Source organism: Phalaenopsis equestris, unplaced genomic scaffold, assembly GCF_001263595.1.
Source record: "Phalaenopsis equestris unplaced genomic scaffold, ASM126359v1 Scaffold000152, whole genome shotgun sequence".
Lineage (NCBI taxonomy): Eukaryota > Viridiplantae > Streptophyta > Magnoliopsida > Asparagales > Orchidaceae > Phalaenopsis > Phalaenopsis equestris.
In genome coordinates this window covers 1,306,123-1,320,110 of record NW_018164594.1, presented here as the reverse complement: position 1 = coordinate 1,320,110, position 13,988 = coordinate 1,306,123, and the positions used below count along the sequence as shown (strand labels likewise).

The 13,988-nt window shown below is 34.3% G+C and overlaps 1 protein-coding gene across 3 annotated transcripts in view; it reads left to right on the top strand.

The window, feature by feature from the left end:
* Positions 1–1,149: 1,149 nt before the first annotated feature.
* LOC110021939 overlaps positions 1,150–13,988 on the top strand; it is a 13,724-nt gene continuing 885 nt past the window's right edge. Inside the window, exons 1-3 of one of the 3 annotated variants that reach the window (XM_020720668.1) lie at positions 1,150–1,237; positions 13,287–13,395; positions 13,499–13,559. In XM_020720668.1, the coding sequence (XP_020576327.1) occupies positions 1,204–1,237; positions 13,287–13,395; positions 13,499–13,559 (204 nt within the window). In that variant the 5' untranslated portion in view covers positions 1,150–1,203. Of the gene's footprint in view, positions 1,238–4,385; positions 4,630–13,286; positions 13,396–13,481; positions 13,560–13,988 lie in introns of those variants that run through there. The other 2 variants (XR_002293711.1, XR_002293710.1) reach the window with 2 other exon arrangements.

Genomic DNA, 13,988 nt, shown 5'->3' with positions numbered 1-13,988 from the left:
TATGTTGTCACCACTGAAGTTAGATTGGCAATTTAATCTTTATTTTAGCTCACAACAATAATATATAAAAAATGATTCATCATGCCCACCTCGCAGATAAGAGTGGAAAAATCCAATCCAAATCTCGCTCGGCTTAGAGACAAAGATCTGGTGATTGGCTTTGAGTCAATCTTAATTCAAATCGAACTTACACAAAATCAAATCATTTCAATCCCTTAGTTGATTTAATTTGGGTAAAAAAAAGGGAAAAGAAATAGACTTAGGTGGTATTTGGTTTGAAGTAAAACGGGTGCAACATTTTGAAATGAAGAGATTTTAAAAATTTTGATGTTTAATTTAATAAATGAAATATAGAATAAAATTTTAGTGAATTTCAAATTGACTGCATAGTTTATTTGTGACGTATTTAAAACTTTGCCAATTTTGCCCATTTTTAAATACATTATGAGACATGACCATTGTGGCAACCCATATTGGCTTTTGTCCTCTCACTCGTTGCTTACTATTGTTCGTAGTTACCAATGCTAGCAAGTGCTAGCCGTTAACAACCGCCAATTGCCCGTCATGTCAGTGGCCTCTATCACCATATATCATCCACCATCTTTTTATCATTGAATTCATTTAAAAAATTAATCTCATATATTTATTTTATATCCAATTAAGCAATTTAAAATGTTTCAAAAATCTTGAAATTTTTTAAGTTGTTTTTTTTTTCCAGAAATTAAAAGACCTTTTGAGTTGCGATTTTTTCTTTATTTTTTGAAAATAGTGTAAAATCGTAGTTTTTTTTGGAGGAAGTTACAAGAATGAGTTTTAATAAGCTTCTTTGCGCGAATTTGAAGAAATCTGTTACAGATTAGAGCAGAGAATGCACGCAATTCCTTGCTTCCTCTTCACATGCTTACCTCGGACGCTATATAGAAAGAATTGGCGCCATTATCTCCTCCCGAAACGGACTAGACAAAGGTCTGTTCATGGAAAAATTATTCCATGCGGATCGGCGTCCGCACGCAGCTTGCGTGCGGACGCCGAGTAAATCACATGATTTACGGTCTCGATGTATTTCGGTGGGCCCCACCTAAAATTTTTTTATTTTTTTTTAAAAAAACGGAAATAATCCTGACCGTAGATCACCGTGATCTACGGCCAGGATCGAACACCGCATGCAGAGATGCATGCGGTGTCCGCACGCAATAACTGTTCATGGGAGTCCACTTGAGCTCCCTGGGAAAACATGGTAGTTTTTCCTTCTTTATTCGGCATCCTTTCCCTGATGAACTGCTCTTCATTTGTTTACATTTCAATCCATGCTCTCCCGCTAATACAATTACTTGTTGGGCGTACCTTTCCTCATCTGTTTAATGTTGTTCTTGATGCTAAACTATGTTATTCTGTAGTTGCTGATTTCACTCTCGGCTGTAGATTTTATGAGCGTTATTTTTTATTTTTCCTTGAAGTTGTTGTAAATATTTTACTGTATTGGTTGAAGATTTCTAAATCCTTCTAATTCATGTGCCTTTTTAAATTTGTGGGATGGAACTTGTTCTCTTTTTATTGAGGCAAAAAAAAAAAAAAGTTCATTAATCGACATCTTCTACAGTCATCACTGTCAGGCTTGATCATGTGGAACAGAACTTTATTGATTCCTTTTGCGTTGATAGATATAGTCGCAGTTTACTTTAGATTGCTTCTTTGTTGAAGATGGCTGAAAGATAGAAACCTTTATAACTACAGAACTGAATGCAGACGGGAACATGAAGAATTGGTGCATGCTTCACATTCACAATTGCTGAAACTTCTATTCCTTTCGGTCTTGGTCGTTGGGTTTTAATTTATTTTTGGGGCATTTACATACATAACACCTAATTTCTATGTATTTACATATACAACACCTAAACTTTTCTTTTTTTGAAGACTTATATCACACTAATCTTTCTTATCACATCAAACATACTACCATTTTAACTTTTAAAAAGTAAAATACACTTTTTCATGCATAAGTAAGGTGGAATGTATGTAAAAATTGAAGTTTAGGTTTAAGATATGTAAATTCATAAGCATTGAGTGATATGTAAGAAATCTTTAATTTTTGTGTGCCTTAATCTATTGTTGAAATTGCTAAAAAGTATATTTTCTAAATGCGGCTATAGGATCATTTATACACATTTTATATTGGAGTTTTGTCTTTCCGAAAAACTTTTCATTCCTTTCTTTTTAATAAATTTAGTACATTCAAACCTTCAAATGCAAACACCAAGTTTTGCAACTCTTATACTTGTAACCATCTGTGTCTGTTGTCTGCAAACCAGGAATTGCAAAGTAAATTTGTTGATTTCATTATAATGTCTGCATTTCGACCCTGACAAAAAAATATAAGCGGACCAAATCTGATTTAAGAGTACAAAAACTTACGTATTTCTGGTAGGATGACAAAACATGACATCAATTTTTTTTTCTTACAAGTAAGGCATACTTGGGGTGTATGAATGGTTATAATGGAGAACTTACCAAGATCTAATCCAATTTTTGAAATTTGTGTATGGTGAGAAGTGATTTAATTTTACTTGTAATCTCATACAGGCTACTTAGAATAGTCATATAGTCCAGAGTGATTTATGGATCTAGTTAGAATAGAAGGAAAGCAAGCAAATTTGTCGCTTTAATGCAAAAAAAAAACACTAAATATAATTAGAGGAACCTCAGAACTATGTCTCAATTTTAAGGGATGGTATAGAGTTGAAATACAAAAATTGATTCTAGGTTACTTTCTTCTAAAGAGTAATAAATAATTGGTACATATGGGTTGCATTGGAAGACGATAGACTTTTATTATGCACTAACGTAATGTGGCTAAGAGATATTACAAATCAGAAGTTCAAATTCTGCATGCAAGGAGCTACAATGAACATTTCAAAGGGTGAAAATAATAAAAGAATTGTTTCAATAGTGGTTTCTTAATTAATAATAAAAGGCGAACACTTCACTACATAAACTCATGTGATCCTCACTTGTATAACTGCTATAAGGAAGCAACAAAGAGAGGAGTGGTCGAAAAAGTGAGATTTGAAAGGTGTCATCCATGTAAGAAAGAATGATTTTTTGTTTTTTTGGCCTACAAGTAGAGTCTTTTGACATCTTTGAAGAAGAAAAACTTGTCTCTCAATCTTTGCATGAATGTTGTGACGACCTGCCCGAGGTTTGGAATTACTCATGATGGGAATAGACTATCTGACGATATAAATTAAATTTTCGATATTTATTTTCTATAACTTGATTTTAATATATGGAAAAGCCACTAATCAATTTAATTAAAACAATATATTTAAAATTTACCTCATTATCGGTTTTCAACATCTACCATAAACGTTCTCTCATTCATCGTTCATCTTTTAACACTTAAATTAACCTGAAAAGTTAGTTAAAAATAATTGTGAGCTGCACAAGTAAATACTCATATTCCTTACTACAATAATACATGAAAAAAGAAAGTTAAATACATGTCAGTTAAACTCTTAGTAAATCAGTATTAACATTTGAGATGCTATCAAAAAATCTACGATATCAATAGCATGTCAGTATCATTCTATATCTGTACAACCGCCACAGAAGTATCGTCTATAAATTATACCACTTAAGGTACTTCAATATCAATATTCATTTCCATATACGTGCACGAGAACTTTAGTGTTCTCTCACTAGTATCATCAATGAGTGACTGCATCATAATCAATCATACACGTGCAAACACTATATTAAATAATTATTTACTTAAAATATATTTCATTCTCATTTGTATATCATACAATATATTTATAAATCATTTAAATAATGTTATGCACACATCATTAATACAATATAAATAAAAATTCATTAGAATTCAAAATCATGAGCTTGCAGTAATTTCAACATAACTAATGATAATACTGATAAATGCATTTTATTTAGAAGAAACAAAATATTATCATAGTATAAAAACATGATTACTCACCCTCGATGTTGATTCATTTGTTATTTGATTTGTTTTAATGTCGACCCCTCTAAAATTGAATGCCTAAAATAAACATGGGATTCATATTATAATTTTATTTAATTTATTATTTTAATAAACCATTATCTTTTTCGTTATTTAAGCATATTATTTACTTTATGTAATGCACGCGCGTATATATATATATATATATATATATATATTATATATATATATCTTATTATTATCATTAGATTTTTTTTTCAATTTAATAAACATTCGAAGACTTGCCTTGGTATAGCCATAATTTAATCGCAACTCCAGAATAGATCCGCCAACGCCCTTCCTTCCGAAAAAATATTATCTCAGGAGTACTGATGCATCAGTACTCCAATGAGGGAGCCTATGTGGCACCCCTCCAATGAGAGGTCCTATGTGGCACCCCTCATTAGAGTAGTGAGAGTAGTGATGCATAGGTAATATTTTTTCCTTCCTTCCACCGTTCCTTTGCGCACGGGATCGAACAAACCAGTCGCCTCTTCCTCCTCAACGCGACAGGACGCCGCTTCTTCCTCTTACCTTTCAAGCAACTTCCCTTCCTGCGCCAGAACGCAACTCCTTCGGCTTCTCTTCTCTGTCGACGCCGTCATTCGACTTTCCTGGTAAGTCGTTAGGGTTGCTTCTGCATCCCGATCTCCCCTCTCTCTCACATTAATTTATAGGCAAATTTACTTGTTTGGTTTCCCGATCCTAAGGTTTCTTCTCTCCCCTCTTCGGCTTCAATTTCTCTTCTTCAGTTCTTCGTTTGCATTACTTCTCATTTCGTCATCTCTCCCACTCAATTCTTCGATTTTTCTGCCCCGGGTATAAAACAGAACATTATAATCTTCTCCGCATCCTTGAAATTTTTAAACAGATCTTAAGCAAGTCAAAATTAGCTATTCACGAAACTTTCATGAAAAGTAATCACTAGAAAGTTAACAACTCGATACAAGATGACTCGACTATACTTCATATAACAATACACAACTAATGAAGTAAGGAAGCATGCTAGGAAAAATACCTTATATAAGAAAAAGCCAAACTTTCACCATCTGCAACAGTAGGCTCTTCAGACTCACTATGAGTAAAGGAGTATACTCGAGGTCGAACCGGTTGTCTTGACTGACCTTGGGTTGGAGCTGAAGCTGTAGACTTGATCTTTTTCTGTCCACCTGCAGTCTTCTATGAAGGAGCTCCCCCTGATTTCTGTTCTTCAGCGCTCTTCTGGCCAAGAGAGGGGCCATATCTTGCTATATGGACTGACAATACAATTAGCAAGGAGCTCCCCCTGCTTTCTGTTCTTCAGCGCCCTTCACTCAGCTCATCGATATGATTATCAAAACTTAGCATGGATAAGGAACAAATGATAAATTCCTTGAGTCTATTGGGAGAAGGATGATAATGGAAAAATAATTGTGGAATAAAGAGTGGAAGTGACATTAGTCGTCAGGTAACAGACCCCATCTACTTCAATACTTCAACCAATCATCTTCTTCAAGTTCAGATCCTAAAAGATACAATGAGATGGATAGAAAGCTACAAAATAATTATTGAATTTCATTAAAAAAATCGAATATATGATAGATTTATTAAAAATATAGTGCATAAAAACAAAGAGAGAGAGAGAGAGAGAGAGACAGAGAGACATTCCAAAGGAATTATAGTACTTTTCTTAGAGATAGGGAAGAACAGCCCAGTAGGCACAATCATGGGACAAGAGGGACCATAGGGAGCAAAATTTGTCTTTTCATATGGGGTAGACACACTTGAACATAAAATTGATAACATACTTGGGGAGAAATTTATAGTAGATCCATAATGTAGTGGTATGAGTTTTTTGAAGCAAGCAATTATATTCCTATCAAGAAAGCATGGCAAAGCTTAAAGGAGCAGTAAGTTGAAAAAACATCATCAAATTTAGATGGTTTTGAAGCATGTTGGGTAGAAGGTAACTGGGAAAGAACTTCCCCCTCACGGCACATCCAATATTAATACAACCTCCATGTCTTTGAATAGCACAATGCCCAATGGTGAGGGTACTCCCATTGATGGGAACCCATGAAAACTAGTTGCAATTTTAGGAATTGTGTACTTGAACATTAGTTAGATTGCACATATGGAATCAATCATTAGTTAGGAGGAGGTTGATCAAAGCCATAATGTTTATAGAAAACTATAGTGGTGGTAAAAAGAGCAGGAGCATCATTCATTAGCTAGTAGCCCACACCAATTTTTTAACTTCAAGTAATCACCTTGTTTGAACTGAAATCCTAAGTGATAAAACTAGATAAATACAATTGACAAGAAAAATAAAATAATTATAGGATTTCATTGAGATAATGAATTTATCAAAAATTCACAAAAAAAGAGACAAAATATCAGGGAGAGATAAAGTTGTTGAAGTAGTCATAATGCCTTTCTTTGAGATTGGAGTGAGAGATTCATCAGCCACAATCACATGATTGAGGGGGTGTAGAGAGGAGAAAAGTTTGCAATTACTTGCCTAACAAGAAGAGACAATTGAATTGAAAATTCTTGACATTCTTAAGGAGATATTTATTAGATTTTTAGATGAGGAAATAGATTATGAAGTAGATGCTAACGTTTGAATATTTTGAATCAAATGATTATAATTCTGTTGAGGAAGCTTGACAAATCTTGAAGAAGCTATAATAGTGGAAGAAAAATTATCGATAATAGATAGATAGGCTATAGAAGTATTGCTAAATATGGTCCAATATCACTTCAAAGAATGATTTGTATGACATTAGTCAGAACATGGTGGAAATAACTTCAATCCCTCAATCACATCCACTATTAGTAAGACCTCCAATTTTATGAGCACTATGATGCTCAATAACTTGGAAAGTTTGACGCGGTGAAGGAAATGATAATTATGTGATGTGAAGTACTTGCAAACGAGCATTTGTGGGATTGGGAACTATGAAATCTACCATCAATTGGGATTGCTTATATTGAAGGGATTGATGTAGTTTTGAGATAAATTTTGTCACCAGAAACTCTTCATTTTATTGTTGCTAGATCTTAGGATCAATGATAAAAGGTATAGTGAATTAACTCATTCCACTACCTTCTAGGGTGCTATGGTAACCATGAATGGACAAATTTTTTTGGCACAAGGAAAATTGGCTAGATTATAAAGTATAAATTCTGTTGATGTAATTTATTAAAAGTTAAGTGGAGTGATGTTATCTCTCATAGCCTTTGTTGCCTCATAAAAAAGATTTTGGAGTTAGTAATGATTTGATTTTTTTTTGGTAGCCAAGTAAATACAATATAATGAGATGTAGCCATTTCACTAAATTCCCTTGACCATAAGAGTTAATTGATACCATTGAATTTAATAAATGTCTTAATGATAAAGGTTTCTACATCTTGTATAAGAGATGAAGAAGCTATTATACCATTGAATATGTAATGCAAGTAGAAGAGAGGTTAAGTCATCCTTGGTAGAACATTGAAGAGTAGTGGAGAAGACAAAAAATGTATGGTGCATCAAGCAAATCTAGTTTGCAAAGTGGCTGAAAGTGCAAGTGAAGGCAAAAGGAGTGTGGCGAGCAACTATAGTGCGGGCATATATCAAGCTGTTGTGGGACACGAGAGCTACAAAGTAGAAGATAGAGTTTGAGGCAAGCTCGCGGGGACATACATGAGTTAAAAATGGAATTGTTGAGTGACAATTTGAAGGAGGGTGGTTGTACATGCAAAGGTGTGTGTAATGAATTTGATGTAGAATAGTTTTAGGGGAAGGTGCATCAAAGGGCCAGGGGTTGGGCCATTGATTCAAAGGTGGCCTGGGAGAGCCAACCAAGTGCGATTGATTCAAACAATAGGAGGGATGTGAACTTGTCAAGTGGGATTGAGATGGTGCTTAGGGTTTTCCAATTTTGTTATCACGTTGAGTATCAATCAAGAATGACAGAAATTAGGGCTTTAGAATTAAAAGCTTCCTTATTTAAATTGCTTCCAATTTTCTCCCCTGATTTACCTTTCTTATTAATTGTACATATTATTAGATTACCTAAAATAGATTGAATTATTTTATTATTTATTGGAATGAAAGCAAAGGAAAAAGGACATTGAGCCAATTTTTCTCAAAGATTGTTATGATTTCTCAGAGCTAGATTTTAGTTCAACACCTCCTCGCCTCCCCTGTCGGTGCTCCCTTTTACGCCCGACTTGAGGCCTTCAATATCTCCCATGGACGAGGAATCTCGCCTTGGCAAGGGATCCCTAGCCTTCTCGCATCGTCTTCGCAAGGCCGTCCCGTGCCTTCTTGCATCTTCTTCGCAAGGTTGTTTCTTTCCTTTTCGCATCTTCTTCGCATGGTTCTTCGTGATGCCTTCCCCGATCCCAATCTCGCAGCTCCCGTGACGTCTTCACTAATCTCGCCGCTTCTTCGTGACGCTTTCCCGTGGACTCGATCCAGATCTCGAGCAACCCGAGCACCCGAGCAACTCGATCTCGCCACTTCTTTGTGACACCTTCCTCGGCCTCTATTCAGCAACCAGATCCCGAGCCTTCTCGTCTTTACAAGAATGTCTTTTGAGAAATCACATGAAATCTTATTTATCAGATTTACGGGAAAAAATTGTGCAGCATGGGAATTTCAGTTCAAGATGTTTTTGAAAGGGAAGAAGCTTTAGGGTCATATTGATGGATATTCTCTAGCACCTATAGAGACGAAAAAACTTATTCAATGGGAGGCAAAGGCTGCTCGGATCGTCTCTTGGATTTTGGGATCTATTGAGGTTCATATGGTGAACAATTTACGATTCTTTGACATAGCTAAAGAAATGAGGGAATACTTGAAACATGCCTATAATTAAGATAATATTGCAAGACGCTTTCAATTGGAACTTGATATGAGTAATTATAGTTAAGGTAATCTCTCGAGCAAATAATATTATTCTGGCTTTTTTAATTTATGGAGCAAATATTTTGGTATTATTTATGCTAAGGTATCAAAGGAAAATTTAGCTAGTGTTCATGCTATTCATGAAGTCAGTCATCGTGATCAGTTTTTGATGAAGCTCAGACCTGAATTTGAAACTGCTCGGGTTGGATTGCTGAATAGAGATTTAGTTCATTGTTTAGATGTATATTTTGGTGAGTTATTGCGCGAAGAATAAAGATTGGCGACGCAAGCCACTATCGATGTAACTGGTGGATCATCTGAAATAGTTAATGTTGCATATGCTGCTCCGACCAAGGGCAAGGGAATATTGCAATGTTAGAGTTGCAAAAAAATTGGTCATATTGCATGCCATTGTGGTAAGAAGTTATGTAATTATTGTAAGCAAAAGAGACATTATTAAGGAGTGTCCTACACGGCCCTAAAATCGCAGATCACAAGCCCTTCATGCTGTGGTGACCGACTCGCACATCCACAATTGCTTGCAATAATCAATCTGTTTTCACATCATATATGGTTCAACAAATGATTCTTTCTGACTTTTCTGCTCTTGGTCTTTAAGGAAAAGGTAAGGCTATTACTTTTGTTCATTCTCCTTGATTTGTTGATTCAGACGTCACAAATCATATGACCGACACAGCTAATTTATTGCATAATCAACGCACATATACTGATACTCAACATATTCAAATTGCTGATGGAAATAATATTTTATTTATGACAGTTAGTGATATTAGCTCCTCTTTCCGATATGTATTGGTTTCTCCTAAATTATCTACTAGCTTACTTTCTGTTTGTCAAATGGTGGGTAATAACTGTGACGTACACTTTTCTCGTGACAGTTGTATTGTGCAGGATTAGGTTTCAGGAAATGTGCTAGCGAAAGGACCTAAAGTGGACAGATTATTTTCATTACAATTTACCATTCCTCGGACTTTGTCATTGACTTATTCAGTTGTCAAAAATAAAGCTGGTGTCTGACATAAACGATTAGGTCATCCAACTAATGTTATTTTGAATCATTTGTTGCAAACTGTTGTTTTTGGTTCTATAAATAAAAGTTTATTATTTAACTGTTTTTCCTGTAAAGTGGGGAAAAGTAAGACATTACCTTTTCCAAATTTGGGTAACCGTGCCAATAAATATTTTGACATTATTTATATTGTAATTTGAGGAATTATACCAGTTATTTCACATGCTTAATATAAATGTTTTGTGAAATTTATTGACGATTACAGTTGATTTACATGAATTTATTTTTTTGCATTCCAAAGCAGAAGTGTTTATCGTGTTTCAAACTTTTGTGGCATATATTGAAACTCAGCCCTTCACTTTTTTTAAAATTTTACGGTCTGAGAATAGTGGTGAATACATATCTTATGAGTTTCAAGCATTTCTTCATAACAAAAGTATTGTTTCACAACGTTCATGTCCTTATACACCTCAGTAGAATGGAGTTGTTAAATAGAAAAATTGACATCTGTTGGATATGATACGCACATTGTTGTTGGAATCTTCTGTTCCAACTAAGTTTTGTACTAAATTTTTATCTACTGCAGTTTATCTGATGAATTATTTATCATCTCAACAACTGAAGTTTGATTCTCCCTACTATCGAATTTTTGATAAACATCATAATTATCATATACTATATACTTTCGTATGTGTTTGATTTGTTCATTTATTTGCTCATGAACGTCATAAGCTAGCAACACAGTATGTTCAATGTGTCTTTATGGGTTACAATCCTAATGATAAAACTTTTGTGTGTTATGATTCGACTAATAATTGATGACATTTCTCTCGAGATGTGATTTTCTTTGAACATGAATGTTATTTTCAGCATCATCTTTCGACATTTGATGTTGTTATACTTTCACACTTTGATAATTCTTCTTCTGATAAATGATTCAAACCTGACCTTGTCTACACACGACGCCTGCCCCCTTCATCTCTAGTCCTCCCCAAACCTGCTCCGAAAATGCTCCAATGATTCTTTGACGATCAACTAGGTGCATTCGTGCTCCGGATAGATATGACTATTCTGTAATTTTAACTAATATTACATGTCCTACCACATATTTTGAGACTGCTAAACAAACTTTTTGGATAAAAACCTTGCAAGAGGAACTTCAAGCACTTCAAGACAATCACACTTGGGATATTGTTTCATGTTCTACAGGTGTTAAACTCACTGGTTGTAAATGGGTTTATTCTCTTAAGCTCCGATCTGATGGTTCCCTTGACAGATATAAGGTAAGATTGGTAGCTCTCAACAATTTACATGAATATGTTATTGATTATGAAGAGATGTTTGCACCTGTGGCTAAGATGACAACTGTCCGTCTTGTTCTATCTATTGCTGCATCTAAAGGTTGGTTCTTACGACGGATGGATGTTAAGAGTGCATTGTATGGGGACCTCAAAGAAGATATCTATATGACTCTCCCTCTAGGCTTGTTTTCTACACCGATGTTTGTAAGTTTAAACGGTCTCTGTGTGGTTTGAAACAGGCTCCACGAGTCTGGTTTGAAAAGTTTCGCGATTCTTTTCTTAGCTTCTCTTTTATTCAAAGTTAGTATGATTCATCATTATTTATTTGCAAGACTGACAAGAGAATTGTTTTGTTATCAGTCTATGTTGATATTTTCATCACAGTATCTGATTCTCAATTGATGTCTTAGTTACAATAGCGTCTTTAGGGTTCCTTTCATATGAATAATTTGGGGTGATTAGACTATTTCTTAGGTATTGAGATTCACTCTTCTCCCGCTGGTGTTTTCTTCATCAGCATAACTATATTAAAGAACTCATTGCTTTTGTTGTTCTCCAAGAGGTTCGCCCTGTTGATACACATTTGGAAGTGAATGCTAAATATCAATGGAATGATGGTGACTTTCTATCTGATCTATCTCTGTGTCGACAACTTGTTAGGAGTCTCAATTATCTGACTATTACACGCCTTGATATTTCATTTGCGGTGCAACAAGTTAACAAATTTATACAGGCACCTACACATCTTCACTTGACTGTTGTTCGACGTATTGTTAGGTATTTGAAAGGTACTTCTCATCGTGTTTTGTTCTTTTCTGCGAAGTCTTCTATTCGCTTAACAACCAATAGTGATGTCGATTTAGCTGGTTGTTATGATACACGTCAATGTATTACTAGTTGGTGTATGCTTCTTGGCAACTCTTTAATTTCTTGGAAGAATAAGAAACAAGAGCGAGTGTCAAAATCTTCTATTGAGTCTGAATATCGTGCTATGTTCTCTGCTTGTTCTGAGATCATTTGACTTCGGGGTTTATTGGCAGAGCTTGATTTTCTTCAATTTGGGTCTACTCCTCTTTATGCAGATAATACTAACCCTATTCATCATATTACAACTAATCCTGTCATTCATAAGTGCAGAAAACACATTGAAGTGGATTATCATTCTATTCGAGAAGCTTATGTTGATGGTGTTATTTCTGTTCCACATATCTCTTCTAATCTTCAAACGACTGATATATTTACTAAGACTCATTCTCTGTAACGTCATCAATTTCTTGTTAGCATATTGATGTTTCATGATTAGTCAACATCAATCTAAGAGGGGATATCAACAAGAATGACAGAAACCAGGTAGCTTTCCTTATTTAAATTGCTTCCAATTTTCTCCACTGATTTACCTCTCTTATTAGTTGTACATATTATTAGACTACCTAAAATAGATTGTACATATTATTATTTATTGGAATGGAAGCAAAGGAAAAAAAAGGCATTGAGCCATTTTTTCTCAAAAATTGTTATTGAGGGGAAATAATTTATTGTGTTATATATAAGTTGAATTAGTGAGATCTATTAATAGGGATAAACGACAGTACAATAAAAAAAGGAAATAAGGAACAAATAAACGATAACAAAACCCCATTCATGATCTTGCAATGATTTTTTAATTTTATGAATTTTATGAATTCTACAATTTTGCCTATACTACATAATGCACTAATTAAGTTAATAATGGCTTTTTACCAGAGTTTCTCAGTATAATCATTACTATTTTAAAAACACATGAATTTAGCTGTTGGATATATTCATGTAAGCTTTATGCTTTATTATTTTAAAATTATTTTAAAAATTTATTATTTTAAAATTTTGTATTTTCTCATAGAAATCTATTATAAGTTTGCAGTGCAAGTTTACATTTACTCTTTTAAGCACGCTTAATCATTTTTATGTTAAATTGCTGTTTTTTACCTTTTTGCGTTCATTTGCTAAGAGTTAACATAACTATCAAAATCACGCCATTATAAAATCTTTAACTTTTGAAAATTTATTTGGCTGCCTTCTGGTGGCTAGATCTCATTGGGACATTGTCATCGTCAGCAGATGAGATATTCGATCAGTACTTCAACGAGAAAATTAGCACTTTTGAAGAGTTCCACCTCTCTTTTCTTGAATATTCTATGTAAGTTTTTTTCATTTGTTTTGCCTTTTTGTTTTGGTTTATATTGCTTAATAATCTTATTGTTTTAATTTTTGTAAATGCATGAGCTTCTGCTTGATCGCAGCAAATTAAATAATTTTTTTCCTGGCAAGCATTATGATGCTCCACCACGCCTACTGATTAAGGTCTGTCTGATCCTCTTTTGCACATTTAATGATTTTTGTCCAGTGCGTAAGTAATGCGAATGCTTACAGGGCACCTTATTGCCCACATATAGTAAAATGGCAGTGGAAATGAATTTCTACTTGCATTTACATACATACCACCCAATTTCTATATATTGACATATCTAAATCCTAAACATTAAGTTTTTACATTTATACCACCTAAATCTTTCATATCACATAAAAAATACCACTATTTTAACTTTTAAAAAAATGAAAGACATGCTTTCATGCATCGATAAGGTGGCAATTAGGTGCTAACATGTGAGTTGATTAACCAGAGAAAGCATTGCAAGGCAAGCAGATCTAACTCGGGAACATATTGGATGATACATTAGTTACTACTGGCAATGACAATCATCTTACCAACTTATTAGCTTGCTCTTTCCC